General features: G+C 40.6%; 3 protein-coding genes across 3 annotated transcripts; 1 reads left to right on the top strand and 2 right to left on the bottom strand.

Moving 5' to 3' along the window:
- Positions 1-157: 157 nt before the first annotated feature.
- scnm1 (sodium channel modifier 1) lies at positions 158-3,795 on the bottom strand. Its single transcript, XM_004078350.4, has 8 exons — positions 3,653-3,795; positions 3,363-3,433; positions 3,201-3,289; positions 2,690-2,781; positions 1,861-1,961; positions 1,642-1,769; positions 1,437-1,548; positions 158-854 (listed from the first exon to the last, which is right to left on the bottom strand). The coding sequence occupies exons 1-8, from the start codon at positions 3,701-3,703 to the stop codon at positions 746-748; spliced, it is 753 nt and encodes a 250-aa protein (XP_004078398.1). The 5' UTR covers positions 3,704-3,795; the 3' UTR covers positions 158-745.
- Positions 3,796-4,171: 376 nt separating this feature from the next.
- Positions 4,172-6,763, top strand: lysmd1 (LysM domain containing 1). Its single transcript, XM_004078351.4, has 3 exons — positions 4,172-4,699; positions 4,893-5,188; positions 5,858-6,763. Exons 1-3 carry the CDS (start codon positions 4,517-4,519, stop codon positions 6,015-6,017), a joined length of 639 nt encoding a protein of 212 aa, XP_004078399.1. The 5' UTR covers positions 4,172-4,516; the 3' UTR covers positions 6,018-6,763.
- Positions 6,748-12,148, bottom strand: LOC101166904 (tumor necrosis factor, alpha-induced protein 8-like protein 2 B). Its single transcript, XM_004078352.4, has 3 exons — positions 11,484-12,148; positions 7,943-8,266; positions 6,748-7,480 (listed from the first exon to the last, which is right to left on the bottom strand). Exons 2-3 carry the CDS (start codon positions 8,258-8,260, stop codon positions 7,238-7,240), a joined length of 561 nt encoding a protein of 186 aa, XP_004078400.1. The 5' UTR covers positions 8,261-8,266; positions 11,484-12,148; the 3' UTR covers positions 6,748-7,237.
- Positions 12,149-16,253: the final 4,105 nt, after the last annotated feature.

Here is a 16,253-nt window from a genome sequence, read left to right on the forward strand (position 1 = left end):
CTACATCCATTTACCAGTTCCTTCTTGCAAATAAAGTCGGTATCCAAGATTAAGAGCCACTTTGTTTATGTTCTGAAACTGTTTGGGGGTAATTGTTCAGCAGAATGTTTGGAGTTCATGTCAAGTTAAAAACTGAAAAGAAGACTTGAAAAAACACTGATTAACAAAAACATTTTTATTCATGTGTATCAAAACAAAAATAGTCAAAAAGTTAAATATTGAATTAAAAGAATCCACAATTCCCTGATGCTGCGTTCACTGACTATTAACCACTGGACTTGACCCTGTTCAATGAAGTTCAAAGAAACGAACAAAATTGTACAATTCACTTCCAAACTGACAAACAAGTTCACTTTTTGACTGGATAATACCTTTGTGGTTCAGTTTCTACTCCCCAAAACTCCTGCAGTTTATTTAAACTGTGAATTTGCAGAGTTTTTATGGCTGTAGTGATCTATTCTTGTTTTAAGATGATAGTTTCTGTCCACAGCAATCTAGCCACATCCGTGACTTATAAATGCTTTTGTTCGTTAGCCAAACTATGCTCAGTGTGCTCAGATGACTGGAGGCCAAAGCCTTTATCCCTCAGGAAGTTTGTTACAGCCATGTACAGAAACAGGAAAATAAACAGAAAAGAACAATGAACAATTCTGTTATAATAGATATTCTTCTGCAGGGTTTGTGTCTTTTTATCTGTGCAGGGAAAGTTCCCACATTTCTTCTCCGTCTCCTCATAGAATGTGTTTTAGCAATCATCTGAAGGGGCAAATGAAGGCGGCGTCTCCTCATCCGAATCAAACTCCACGTTGTTGTCTTTGACCCACTGTCCATTTCCGTCCTGTAACCAGCCATTGCTGTAAAAGAAAAAAAAGAAAAATCATAAAGAATGTAGAATGAGGCCATAATGTTTGAGCCTCAGCATCAGTATTTAAACCAAAGCAGATAAAAACTGAGAAAACCAAAATCAACTCTGTAGGAGCCAGTTTGACATATTTTGATAAACTTTCACAATTATGAATTTATTATCTCAACCTTCCATACGTTTATTGAAGAACTTTGTTAAGATTTGGTGGATTTATTACTTTATTTGTTGATAGGCGTGCCATTTGTTTATGTCAGGATTGGACGCAGATGTTTTAAAATGTCAAGTCTTGTGTACATCCCATATATTTGTTACCCTATAAATCACAATGTACAGAAATGGTGCAAACACAAATAAATGAGTGAGAGAACAAATCAAGGAAGCAGAATAATTTCAACGGGCCGCATGTGAAGATGCTGGAGAGGAGCTGGGTGTGGAGCCTGAGGCAGAGGACTTCACTCATTTTATCAGTTTACTGCTTGGACTGTTAAGCTAAGAGTTTCTAAAACATAGTTTCTGTGGCCTGCAGATTCAATCTAGCACTGGTGACAAAAAGGAAAAGAGAGTTTTGCACCTTTTCAGTTTGAGGTAGTGCTCCATCTCTCTTCGCCTCTGCGGCGTTATGAGTTCTGCCGTTTGTCTCGACTCAGACTGACACTGAATTCTGTCTTTGGATGAACAAGACTCTACAAAAATAAAAATAAAAGCATCAGTTGAAACAGAACCATCAGTTATTTTAAATAAAATATCAAAATATGATTTCTAGGAGCAGATTTTACCTGTGAAACAATCACTAGAATCACTTGTGGATGCATTGTCAGAAACTTCTGGTTTCCAACATGCAGATGGGAAATTGTGTTGAAATGTGTTTCCAGCAGTGCTCGACTGTCCTTTATTCAACTTTGTACTGAAAATAAATAAATAAACAGATATATGTTCACATCTTTACTTCCATTTTAAACTACAGATGAGTATTTTAACCTTAAATGATGACCAACCTGGTTTTTCTGTGGCAGCTGTTGTATGGAACAGTCTTCAGAAGAGCATGATGGGTAAGTTTCCGGGTCTGTGCCAGTAAAGGTGCCGAACTGGAGGGCTCCTGCAATCACAACAAAAGAGACTTGTCTCTCAGACTGAGCTCTGACAGACTCCAACTCAGCTAAATGCTCCATGTGTCCTCTGGCCGGCTCTGCTCATGTTTTCCACCAGCAGACACCCGCTTCAACTCACGCTGCAGAGTCTACAGGTTGTCTGAGTCACGTGGCAGCCACAAGCACGTACTGGATGTCACACAAGAATACGACTTATTCTTATATCCATATTTAACATGTTACAAGCAGCGACATAATATCTTTACAGGAGTACAGGAGGTGCATCCTTTCTACAACTGTCATTCCAAAACAAGTCAATAAAGTACTATAATTCAGCAACAATAAAAATTTAACCACAATAACACTAAGTATTTAGTCGTCTCTGTAAAAACGGTCGGTCGGTCGGTCGGTCGGTCGGTCATCACACGGTCATCATGTCATTGTTTCGTGTGATGGTCGGTCGGTCGGTCATCATGTCATTGTTTCGTGTGATGGTCGGTCGGTCGGTCATCATGTCATTGTTTCGTGTGATGGTCGGTCGGTCGGTCATCATGTCATTGTTTCGTGTGATGGTCGGTCGGTCGGTCGGTCGGTCGGTCGGTCGGTCGGTACGTCGGTCGGTCGGTACGTCGGTCGGTCGGTCGGTCGGTACGTCGGTCGGTCGGTCGGTCGGTCGGTCGGTCGGTCAAAATACAAAATTACCCGCAGGTAAAATGATCAAGTTGAAGCTCCAAACCTCTTTGTCTTCTGCTCTGACATAATCTTCATGTTTTCTTTTTGCAATTTCATTCTTGAACTTTGACTTTTTCCCATAAAAGGATTTTAAACCTAAAACACAAAACAAAAAAACACAACGGATATAAAAGCATGCACCAAAAGCACATGCATAATAAAACTTTATTTAAAAAATAAGAAAACATATATGACATATTTACATGTCACACCCATTCTGGAGTGACATTTACATCCATTTTCTACCAATACTCTGTTATGTAGCATTAATGTCGGAAAACAACGAACGTCAGGCGAATGATGCTCACACCTCCTGTCATTAGTGCCTTAATATGACACACCTGTTACATCAACAACACAGAAGATCTGTTTGGGGCCAAATGTGCAAACACTATCTGAGAGAAATGAGCCTACAGTGTTTTGTCTACATCTAAATATGACCACCAAGACACTTTTATACTGGGGAATTTAAAAATTTTCCACACTAAGAGTCACTTTTTAAGGAGGATATTTACCTTCTAAATGCTTCTTCCCTTGCCTGTGGACTGTCAACATGTCAACTGTGTCAAACACTGGGCGATACGAACACACAAGGCACGTGTACCTGTGTGGAGCGAACGCAGAAAGGTGAGTTACTTTCACAACAAAACTGACACTTAGGGTTTAGTTATATTCACCTGCCATTACTCAGAAGAGCAGCTTCATCTTCCGGAATAAAATTGGACAAAAGGTCAGATACACGCCGTTTCTGTAAACCAACAGCCCAAATCATCAGTAAGTATTTCATAGCAGATGAAAAATTTACATTAAATACTTTACCAAACAGTTTTCATTTACTCTGTGTACATTATATCCATATGAAACTTGCTACTAGCTAAGCTAGCAAAACAAATAAAAAACGACAGCGTATGAACTTTAAGAAAGCCTATTCTTTTATGAATACAATGTATTATATCATTTTAAATACCTTTAAAATATTAAGTTGGCTCCCATCATTTCCTTCCCTTTTGAATGACATAATTATATCGAAGTAAATCAATGGTATAAACACCAGATTAACGGCTAGCTCAATGAGTTAACTCATTGGGCTAGCTTCTCTATACGTCACACTATCCCGGAAGTGTTGGTAGTGCTGCATTCAGGGACAAACATGTACACTTTTTTTGTCCACGATTTCCAGCTAACCACGTTGCAGTTTCCCATCGTACCATTTCATTTATTTATGGTCAAGTTAACTAGTCTAACAAACCATTGTTAAAATATTATTTTACATTTAAATTGATTTGTTTGCATGTACTCTTAAGAAAGCATCGATGTGAAATGTTTATAACATCACATATTTTTTGTAAATAAATCGCGAAGGGGAAAAAAACTGCCTATTTTAATCAATGAAATTTTAATTCATACTAAACAAACTCTGATTAAAATAAAAAAAATAAAAATGTTATGTTTTCATTTAAATTTCAGTATTCAAATTACTTTGAACACAACCCACCCAATGAGAGCCGTCATTCACAGCGGCAGCCATGGCAACAGACTGCAGCTGACTGAAAAAAACAACATATTTAAAGTTTTTAGATATGTTTTTAGATTGTTTACTGACAGTTAAGCTATGTTTAAGGTGTTTTAAGTAGTTTTTCTTCAATTCCCGACTGTTGATAAGGTTCAGGCAGTGCCATTTCGGCACTTTGGCAAGAAGAAGATGAATTAGTCGATACTTTAGCAGCTAGCAGGTGAACTGGGCTTGCTAGTTTAGGACGACGTCAAACCAGTTCCAACATTAAAATTGCGTACGTGTTACTGATGATTTTCACATAAATAATTATCGGATATGTCCGGACAACGAGCGGCTTTGCCATCCGGGAGAGGCGGTCTTCTTCGCGGAAGCCGAGCTATGTCGTACGGCAGCTTGATGCGATCGTCGCCGGCGTCTCCGGTCCGCCAGAGACACGTTGAACACACGGTTCAGTCCGGAGACACGCTCCAAGGTCTGGCCCTGAAGTATGGAGTCTCTGTAAGTATAATAAACCAGATTTGTACTCCCTACTTTAGACAATTAAAACAATTTGAAATATTAACAAGGAACATCTTTTGTTTCCACACTAAAAGTAAAATCTATTCATTGGTTTTATGTTATGACATAATTTTTTTTGATTCTGACATTTGTTAGTTTAAAAAAAAAACAACAACATTCTTCTGTCTTCCAGATGGAACAAATCAAGAGAGCAAATAGGCTTTACACCAACGACTCTATTTTCCTGAAGAAGTCTCTGTCGATCCCTGTTCTGTCAGACCTGAAAGGGATTCATTTGTCTGAGGACTGTGAAGAACAAAGTTCTCACGATGTCGTGGTTCAGAACGGGACAAACTTCTCTGAGAGGACAGACGATGATGGGAAAAGACCTTCAGACCTGAAACCTCTGGATTTTCTGAGAAGACTGGATGAAGGAATCAACCAGACCAAGCAGACGGCAGTGAGAAGATGTCAGGATGCAGAGGAGAGGTACTGACAGCTTCAGCGGTTCACATGCAACCTCCTTTTGTCAAGATGTTTCTTTTAAAAACACAGTTCTTGACATGTTTCCACTCTCATAGATAAACGGGTTGGTAATATTCTGGAAAGATTTCTCTTCTGGGATTTGGTGTTTTATTAAAAAAACTGGTTTCTTTTTGGTATGACCTGTTCTAAAAATAGAAATCTTTAACTTTTGACTCAATACTAGACTGATGCTTCCACGTTAGCTCCTGATCTGTTCAAAGAAAATAGGCGGCAATACTGTTTATCTTTTTTTTGTAATGTTTTGTTTGCTAAAACATTGTGTACTTTGTCTCTGCCTTAGGGTTGTGTTTCCTGTTTGCGTAGGATTGCACAAATGTTTAAGCCACTTCTTATTTCTATTGTTTTGCTTCCTAGAATCCATTTTTTTTTCTAAGCCTGAACCTTTCACTCTTCATGTTCTCTAAAGGACTTTGGGTTCAACTTCAAAAGTTTTTTTTTTTTGCCTTTTCCCTCAATTTTAGACCAGTCGACTCTTCAGAGAGCTAAAACATGTCATTTTATACATTTCTTTTACATTGGCATTATTCATAAATGTATTTAATCAAGCCAGGAAGGTGATGGGAATACGTGTTCAGAGCTTCAAAATGTCACGTCTCTTTTCTTTCCTTGCAGAGTTGCAGCCCTAGAAGCTGCCTGTTCAAGCAGAAGCCCTGAATGGAGGCTGCTAACCAGATCGCAGAGCGTCAACGCAGCGCTCGGAGCAGTGCCCCTCACCGTCACCACGCTCACCAAACGGCTGAGGGACAGGGAGGACGAGATCTTTGAATTATGACAACGCTTTTTCTGGCACAACTTTTGAACCAGCTTCCTTCTGGGTTTCAGGAACCTGAGCCCAGGATGGCACAGAATCTCACACTAAACCAACGAACCTCTGCTAATTCTGCAGGCTCTATTATACCTATAAACACAGTTAAATGTATTTCTCAAATATGTTTTGTTTTTCTCTTTCAACTATACACACATATTGGAAATTTGACCATAAACATACACCAAGAAAAGCCAAACTTTTCCATGTGGTAGTAGAAGGTTTGGATTTTCTCACATTCAGGAAATCTGTAAGATCAGAAATGTGAATTTTTGTCACATGTTGGTCTGATCATTTGACACAGTTTTATACTACTTTTTTTAAAAATTCACAGTAAAAATAGCCTCTCAAACAGCCCAGAAGTGGATCAGTTACTGCTATACACTTTACAGGTAATGTAGCCAAGGGAAAAGAATCTAAGACAGGATATTTTTAGTCTTTTATGTTCTGTTTTTATAAAACTAATTTTTAAAATAAATGTTTTAGATTCAACTAAGGCACTATTGGATATAAAAATGTTTAGGGAGTCACTGCTACATATTTCTACTCCATGTGAATTTACTTTTGTAGTCATTTACACTGTTGAAACATGACAAACCCTTTTTTTTTACCTCAGACTAGGGCTTTAGCATGTATGAGCCATTAGTTCATCTTAATGTGTTGCGAGTGTCCAGAATGATTGTCGGAATAAATAAAGTTTTGTCTGTTCACCATCTTTATTGCTGCTTGTAGATCATTGTCCTAAAACTTCAGTCAATACACTTCCTGGTGCTGAAGTTTCTCTTGTAAACCACTAGATGGCAGTACTGACCTAAAGTGGTGTTTTCCCATGTTTTTTAGTTCATACAATCCACCAGCTGAATATGAAGGCTGAAGGCTGCTCATTATCAGTAGTTCTGTAAAACATTTATAGGTCTCGACCGTTGAACACTGGAAGTAAATGGAGTTCAAGTCTGTTCATTCTCAAGTTTGATTTCCAATTATAATTACTCAAAGTGGCACACTTGAATTGGAAATGAATGCATCACTTGTATAACAGAATTGGCAAACTACTTCTCCAGCATGTCCTCTGAACAGTGAGGAGCACGAATGTTTCCCTCATTGATGGCGGCAGTTCAGCAGAAAGGTCCAACATTCCAGTCTTTGACGCGTCTCCCAGTGTCTGTGGCACGTATCCTGCTTTTGTGTCATATCGTCCCGTCCTCCACCAGTTTGTTGAGTCCTTTGCAGATCCTAGTGAGGTTGGGCCGGAAGTTGCTATTGGGGTCATACAGCTTGGTCAGGAGCTGAGGGTCACCGTAATGGTTGAAGACGTGGTTGATGCGGCCGTGAGACTTGGGGGTGAGGTGGGTGTTGACCAGTTTTAGCAGCAGATCTCTGCAGTCGGCTAAAATCTCTGACATCACGGTCTTGTCGAATGTGAAGTCCACCTGTGTGAAGAAGTTGGAATTATGACCTTAACTCCTAGGCAATACATCATTGTGTGTCAACAGACAGAGAATCACAAAAATGTCTTTGTTTATGGGAAATTAAGAGCTAAAACCATTCCCTTTTAACAGGTAAATGCAACAAATGCTCTATTTTACTCATTTGTTCTATATATTCATAAAGTCTCCTAAAGTATAAAATTAAAGAAAAATAATACACAATTAAAAAAAATGTAAGTCATGGTAGTTTGATTCTAACTCTGGTATGCAAGAGCAGATGACATGTTAAGTTATAATTAGTTTCTACCAGCTTTAATTATACCCTTGTTTTCTCATTTTGATCTAAGTCCTTTATTGCAGTTTGTACAGTTCTCACCTTTCCAAAGCCATTTCATCTCTGAAAGGTGTGTTGCAACCAAAACCTATTCAGTTTCACGGTAAATGGCAATGCGTGGAAGTGTGTACCTCATAGAAGCTGATGGCCGTCATGGCCCCCGTGTGGAGCTTTTTCTTGAAGTCTTGGGCCACTCGTAGTTCCTCATTGCTGAAACGGTTGTTTCGGAAAAGCACGCCGATCTTGACGGCGATTTTGACCAGGTCTTTGACGACCTTCTGGGCCTCTGATTTGTTTCCTGTGTACTCTTTGGAGACCCGGTACAGTTCGTCCAGGATCTCGCTGCTGGTGTCGTCGATAAACATTTGCACAGAGCTTTTGGTGGCCATGCTGCTGAGAATCTTCTTCTGTGCCTTCATGGCCATGTCCTTGGAGCTGAATGCATCCATGGTTGCCTGAATATCATAAAAAAAAATCAAATTTAGCTGTTGTTGTGGGGTTTGACAGTGAAAACATCTACAGAAGTTAGATAAAAGTGATAAATGGATGATTGAAAAGTGAAAGTTAGATGTCAGGTTTGCACATTTGGCAAACACAAGTTTAGGTGCTGTAAAACCAGCCATTCTAGTTTATTAAATGTAGGTGATGTTGTAATAAAATATTTTATCATGGGAACTGATACAGAAAACGCTTATATAGTTTTTTCACTTTTCAATGTGACGACTTGCATTTCCTGGTTGTTTTTCAGGCTTTCTCGATCAATTATTAGCTTGTTTTTCACTTCAAGCTTCATTTCTGAAAGTAAAACTGTGAAATGTGCACACGCGCCGTTATTTAGTTTCATGTCGGTCCCAGAGTTTGTTGTTTTGTCTGACACGCACACGTGGTGTCATGGAGAGACTCAACAGAGTTTTAATTTCTCCGCTGAGATTTTAACTACACCCAGCATCCGTCACCGAGAACCTCCCGGGAGGTCATCGGCACACATACGGAGCGGTGCGACGCAGCTACAAAGTCGGCTTTTATCCTTAATTTTCAACACAGTTTGACTTAATTCCTTTAAATCTAATTTATTCCCCCCTGCTAATCTCTTGTATGGAAGCAGCAACATTCAAAGCGGAGCCCTCAAATAGAGAAATAAACCTGCACTTTATTTATCTGATCTCCTTATCACGGAGGCTTACAGAGACTGAGCAAGACAAATAGGGTTTTATTTGCACATCACAAACATAACAATGTGGTATCAAAGCTGCGTGCTTCTTTCACTGCATGGAGCAAGTGTTTCTGTACAAAGCTTGTACTAAAAAGATATCCAACTCTTCCGTTTTGGGCTCACAACAGCTTAAATCAGAGTCATTTGCTTTTCTTCCACCTTAATCCAACATGCGAGTGTGCTGAGAAAGCACAGAATCCACTAAGAGATATAGTATCTTTAGCAAACATCCGTGCCACTGCGATGGCTGAGTACCCTCTCTGTCTTCCTGTGTTATTCAGGTCTTTCTTGAGCGGAAAGACTGTCTCACATCATCCCTCAGTGGCGCTTTCTCCTCCAAATCTCAGTTCTGGCCTGTGCAGACAAGTACTGAGAGGAGCATGCAGGCTGCATAGTTGAGACAGGTCCACGCGTGCCCGTTTGACTGCGATACGGCAAGAATGGAAAGTGTGCACCCTGTATCTTTAGTGGCTCCCTTTATTGCTGTGGTTAGCGTAGTGTTTGAGTTAAACATCAGCTACTCCGTTTCAGTAACATCCTGTGCATTAAAAAACAGCTTGTTGGCCTTTAGTCAGCCTGCTGGCGGCTTTAATGCGTGCCTCTTGTCCTTTGTTTCTGCAGGTTTGATGATGTTGCCCAACTCCACTCATGCACAGCCAAGCGTGTGGGCAACAGACTCTGGTATTTTCTTACACAGACAACTATTTTCTGATAATACATATCAGATGGGATGCATTCTTTCCCTCAACAGCTTCTGTTTTACTTCCAAACCGTTCACTTAGAAGAAATGTCAATTTCTAATAGCTGTCTTTGTTGGAAAAGCTTTGGGATTTAAGGGACATCCACTGGATTAATTTTCCTTAATGAAAGAAGAGCAGTGTGGTAGCTGTTTCGCAGTCATTTTTCAATCATGTTTTATTTACTTAAACAGGGCTGCAGGGACATGAGAGGCGTTCACAGTGTGCAGTCATTAGACAGAATGATGCACAGTAAAAGTCCCTCAGCAGGGGACAGCTCACTGTTTGGCATTTACTGCGCACAAACCCTTTTTCTGAAGCAGCCCTGTCAGGGGTCGAAGCTGTTTGGAGGAAAAGCATCGGAACATTTTCCTGCAACAACAGCAGACTGCCATGATAGCACTTTTTTTCTGTAATGCACATCGTTTTGTCGGTTGTTCTGAGCTGCAGTTTGTTGGTACAAGTGTATGGAAGAGGGGATTTAAGCGTTTATAACATTATTGTTGACATCCAGCAGGGAGAGAGTGCATTACACGTTCAAGTGTTCCTTTATTTCACTCCTCGTCTACATTAAGGAAAAGGCAGCAACGTCACCAGTTCTATTAACGTCACCACCCTGCAGGGTTGAATCTTTAAAAGCTAGACGGATGGACAGTCCAGGAAAGTCCTGGTAGAGTTTTTAGGCAGGAAGGATGGGTAAATACTTAGCATTCTTCAGATTGTACCAATGAGCTCCAGCCTTGTGCACATGTTTCAACTTGTGTGCAATCTAAAACAGTTTCTTGTTGTTCTGAAGGAGTTGGTGTTTACTCTCCATCAGAGAATCAAGCAGCGGATTTGAATTTGTGAAGGGAAACCGCTACACAGAAGAGCCCTCTTTGACCGAGCCGATCAAACTGCATTTTGTTAAATTGTTAGCGTGCAGAAGGCCTTAAAGCTCTCATCCTCACTGGGTTTTAGCTGAAGGCTTGGGGATGAGCTGCTGTACTTTTGCTGACAGCTCTTCAGAAAAAAAACAGCACAAATGACATTCAGTTACATAGAAAGAGAAGAGAAATCATCTGTCCTTTGGAGAAATCAGAACAGTTTACTCATCAAAAAGACCATATTTCCTGGACTGTTATTTATTTTCATTTCTTTTAAAAAGGTTTTCTGTCTTCACATGAAGCCTAATTATAGTTTCCACAAAAGCAGAAGTTGAAGTGCCCTCGTAAAGTGGAAGATACAAATGTGTTTTGAAACCCTCTACAAACTGCAGGTCTCTTTCAACATCGCACAACTGTCAGAGTTGTTCCAGCCTGCCTCACATCTGCAACAGGGAAGTGAAACAGCCGTCGGTTCAGCCCTGTCAACCCAAAAAGCACCTCGAGCGTTTGCCCCCTCACTTCGGGACCTTTTCTGTCTTTGGGTTGCGTGTTAACCTGCTGCAAATCAAAGCCGTATCAGCAGGGATGGGGATCGTCCGTCGCCTGGGGACTCGAGCAACACCCAGAGTGTGCAAACAAAAACGTGAGCTCTACATCTGTCTGACAGTGAGTGTCTCTCAACTCGTGCTCAGTTTGGGGAAGTTGGGTTAGTTTCCAGTCATTCCTCCGACTCAGTCTGCGCTTTGCAGCTCGCCCACAAACAATATTAGTTGTTTGTACGAAGCAGGAATCCATAATGACCATTTTTTCTCTTCTTGCTGTCACTTTTACCCGCACACGAGTGGAAAGGTCTTACCTGAGTGTTTGCTCAGTCCCCCCTCCCTGCTGGTGTGGGTGTCAGATGGTTCTCTGTGGATCAGGCTGACAGCTCAGGCTGGTCAAGTTAACGAGATCCCCTCATCTTCATGAAAAACAAAACCAGAACCCATAAACACAGCCCTCCTATGTTGCCTCTGTCAGTGCTCAACAGCCCGTCTTAAGATAATGTTCAGTTTTACTTCCTTGAGGAACTAAATTGCTATGACACACCCCTCAGTGTGAGTCTTTTTCCTCCCTCTCTCGCAGGCATTTTCTTTTGAAATTCAAACGACTTGAAACCTGTCTTTCTCTCATGTCCTCACTCGCCACACTCTGTATCTGTGTACCCCCCCACCCCACCTCTCTCAGATCTGCGTAATACTGATGTTGTGGCTCTACGTGTTCGGACAAGTGAAAACCCCAGAAAGAATTTAACAATATCTCAGCGGTGCAACCCGCTGAAAGGGGAGCGGCTTAACCCTCTTTTGTTTGTGCTCACCTTTGCTGGAATGTGGCTCCTGTCAGCGACACATGGGTCCCGCCCCAATCCATGCCCCAATCCAAACGGGTGGCGGGAGGGTATCTCACTGGTTCATAAACATGCGCTTGGCACGCTTTTAAAGTTCACACACAAGTCCTAAACACACTCAAGTTTGCTTATTCTTTTTTGCATTTAAAGATTACCACTTAGCTTTTTTTTTGTTTTTTTTAAACGTTAAAGACCCCCTCTGATGAAAATCGAGTTTTTGGTGTTTTTAAAGCTACGTACACACCGGACATGTGATGCGGGTTCAATGGCCGCATGTAGATTCTGACTTAAAGGGCCTATATCATGCTATTCTTAAGTCTTTCAGAGTAAACTATATCCATATTTATGCTAATATATTACCTTTCGCAATGCAAATGATTTTTGACGGCTCATTTTCCTACCTGGAAGTAAGACGACTCGATCTCTGAGGCTCCGCCTTTCACTCCTTGTGGGCGCCGCCCATTTCATGACATTATTCTAGAGCCGGCCTCTACAGCGTGACTGTGTTTTGCCCATGAAAACAAACAACATTCAAACTTTTGTAAAGATGGATTGTGGATTGCGTGGATTGTTCATATAAAATGAAAACGTGCATTGCCGATCACCGCTAGCTCCACATAGAAAGTGGGTGTGTGTGTTAGCCTGGGGGCGGTGCTAGCAGTTCAGACTCTTGCTGTTACTCACTTATGTACGTCAAAATTTGAGGAACTAGTCGTTTGATCGGGAGGGGCTGGTGCTCAGAGCACAGGTTTTTGATAGAAATACTCAGAAATGTGTGAATGGATCAAAATACCGCTCAGGGCTTTCTTTTTCCTTCTGGGTTACAGGAACCTGAGCCCAGGATGGCACCGAATCTCACACTAAACCAACGAACCTCTGCTAATTCTGCAGGGACTATTATACCTATAAACACAGTTAAATGTATTTCTCAAATATGTTTTTTCTTTTAAAGATTAAAAAAGTTGATTTTGCATGATATAGGCGCTTTAAATACTTGCGTAGCGATTAATGACCATGAAAGTTTTGAACCCCGGAAGCCTGAAAAGTGTGTTTACGCGTGTTTAAAGAGACTTTTCATTGGAAGTGGTTACTTGGATATGTGTTGCCGAGGGCTTTAACGTAGCAACACACATGTTCTTGTTGCATTATAATAAAAAATTCAGTTTAAAATTGCATTTCTGAGTATTTTTTAATTTAAATTGTTCCAATTCAAATTTGCAGTTCAACTAAGAGCAAATTTGTGATGTAGGTGGCCAAAAACTCCCTTCTCCGCTCCTTTCTGATGCATCCAAACGTCTTTGTTTTCCTCGTCTCCAACATTGCTTGCCATTCTTGTTGCGAGAGAGGCTGTAAGCTAGCAGGAGAGCACGTAAATAAAGAGCTCTCAGGCATGGGGAGGCGAAAGGGGGCAGGATTGCATCGCGCCAACAGTCCCTCCCACAACTCAGAGGTTGTAGGGATTTTTGCTCTCCAGAAACTGCTCTAGAAAATGACACAGGTTTGTATTAAAATTAATTAAAATAAACTGGGAAAACTTTTCAGTTTTCTATCATAGACTCTATGAAGATAGATGGTTTTCACTACCACACCATAAAGTAATAAACTAACTTTACTGCACGAATGAGGTTTTGTTTTGAGCTGTTAGTCTTCTCTGTGCAAGAAACAGAAATTTACCTGTGCATTATTCACAATAGAACCTTGAGTGACTGCTAGCTCTTCAATAGCTCCAACAGTCATGGCTGCTGTTCTGAAGTTTAGAAGTTGACAAACCTTTGGAGAAACAGGAAGTGTCCCCCGCTTGTTGATCTGCGGTCATCGGTCAGAGTATTTCGTCTGAATGACATCCAGCTGTGCTGCTGTCTGAGGCTCCCAGCATTCAGAAAAACACACGAATACACACAAATAATCACAGTCAGATGTTAGAAAGGGTCGCGGCGGGGTCCCAGCTGGACCACGGGGGGAGTGTCTGCTTGGGAGATCGGCCCATCGGATGGCGATGGAGACACACCTGCCTCTTTGTTTTTTCTGCCACCCTCTACCCTTCCTGCCTGCAAGACGAAGTTAAGTCGCGGTGAAGTTTGCAACAGCAGAAAGAGGTGGTCACCATGGCAACAGACAGGAAGCGGTGCTTAAGCGGTTTCCTGATGCTTTCCTCTTTATCGTATAATGACATCTTACAAGGAAGCATTAACACGGTGAACTCAGCTAAACATCTGTATGTGTGTGAACACCCTCGAATCTGTTTGTGCTAGAAAGAGGTCACGCTCAGCTCTCCAGCATGCGCAGCTTACGCAGCTGCCTTGTTTGGTTCAAACATAATGAGAGGATCTTACTCCATGTCCCGTATCTTTCATTAAAAGATCAGCAGAGGCTCACACGGTTGCTCCACATAATGGCAGTGTGTTATCACGAGATGACTAAAACAGAAGTAACTGTCCTCACAACCGCTGAGGTCAGAAAGGTACATGTACGCCTGGAGACTTCCAGTTTGAGTCAGGTGGAAGATGAGCCCTAGTAACGCCCGTCAGCAGTAACCAGCTGTGCAGAGAGGAAGCCAGAAGTTTAAACCTCACCAAACTCCTCATTGGCAGGAAGTCTCCTGGTTGATCGTCTTTTTTGTGCTTTTCTCTTCCCGTGTTTGTGACATCCAAACACTTCTTCAGGCTTTGTCCCAAAACCAAGTTACCACTTGGATTAAAAAAAATGTAACATCGTTTTGAAATGGAAAAAAAATCAACAGTAATTTGGATCATCATACTTTTATTATACATCAAACGCTAAAAAAAACATGACAATTAATGCAAAAGAAATACAATCCACAGTATTATTGTTGATACAAATATTACAACATTTTCATAGTGTTAAACTGAACTACATATATATGTATGTATATCTCTCACTCTCACTCTCACTCTCTCGATAGATCGATCGATAGATAGATATACACATAGGAGAAACATTAAAAGTAATAACGAACAATACAAACTTTAACCTAAATGGTTTTAAAATGTATGGCTTTGTTATATTATTTTTTTCTTAGTTTACACAAAAATATAGGTTATTCTGAAGCTACGGACACACAGGGCATGTGACAGTCATCCAAGAACAAGCTAAAGGGGGTTCTTGAACTCTCATTTAGTCCTTGATGTCCACACTAGACAAGCAGGGAGGGCTTCGGTTTTTGCCTTTTTTTTTGTCTACAGTTCACTAGCACATGTCTGCCACGTACAGTTGGAAGAGGCTAGGGATGAAATCTTGAAGCAGAGCAAATCTGGCAAATCTTACTCCAGGCTTTTTCTTTCACAGCTCTATTCCGATATTGGAAAGAATCAGTGTCATAGAATTCTGGCTGGTCACAAACTGCAATTGTTAATTCCTCCCTTATGATTATCAAACTTTTGGCACTTCTGTGAATTAAAGTGCAGCCAAATTCATGTCCCTGATTGGTCAAAGTGCATTCAATGGCCACTTGTTTTTTTTTTGTCGTTAGGAAGTCGACTGTTTTCAGGCTTACGTAGCGACGTGTGAACATGAGAGTTTTGGCTTTTCATTGGAAGTGGGAGCTGCTTACAGCAAACAACTGCGATGCTCTTCAAACAAGGAATTCTCAAAAAGTGACACTACGAAATTAAAATAGTTTATGACCTGATTTCACTTCACTTCATGTTTACTCCAGGTTCTAGATAGAAAGCACCTGTGATGATGCTGTTTGCTCCTCAGCACAAGAATCTGGCCTCAGTAGTCTCACGTCAGGGCTTTTGTTTGGTGGTAAAGACAAATCAGAACTAGTCTCCGATCGCTTGTTTTTTTCTCATTAGATATGCTTTTTTAGTTGCTAATGTTTCAGTTTCTGCCTCTAATTTTCCTTTTTGTGTGTGTGTGTGTGTGTTTGAGTGGTCTACAGTACAATTGCATTATGTCTAATTTAGAAAATATGATTAAAACTATCCCCATTCCACAGCTGCTTCTCCCACACATCCTGAAAACTCCCCAAATCTTCCAAATTCAAGAGAGCAAACAGTGGTTAACATAAGGCCTGACGGAACAAATCTCTGGGATGTTTGACTGATGAGACGAAGTTTAATGAACAAAACATTCACATGCTTTTAAATAAGCAAAATAAAAGTTGAATATTTTTTTTAACTTTAAGAGAAAACATAAATTATTACCTAAAATAAAACAAGCTTTAATAAATGTGTTTTTTTTGCACTTTTAAAACTTTCTTTAAGAATATGCAAC

This window comes from Oryzias latipes, chromosome 16 (assembly GCF_002234675.1).
Source record: "Oryzias latipes chromosome 16, ASM223467v1".
NCBI lineage: Eukaryota > Metazoa > Chordata > Actinopteri > Beloniformes > Adrianichthyidae > Oryzias > Oryzias latipes.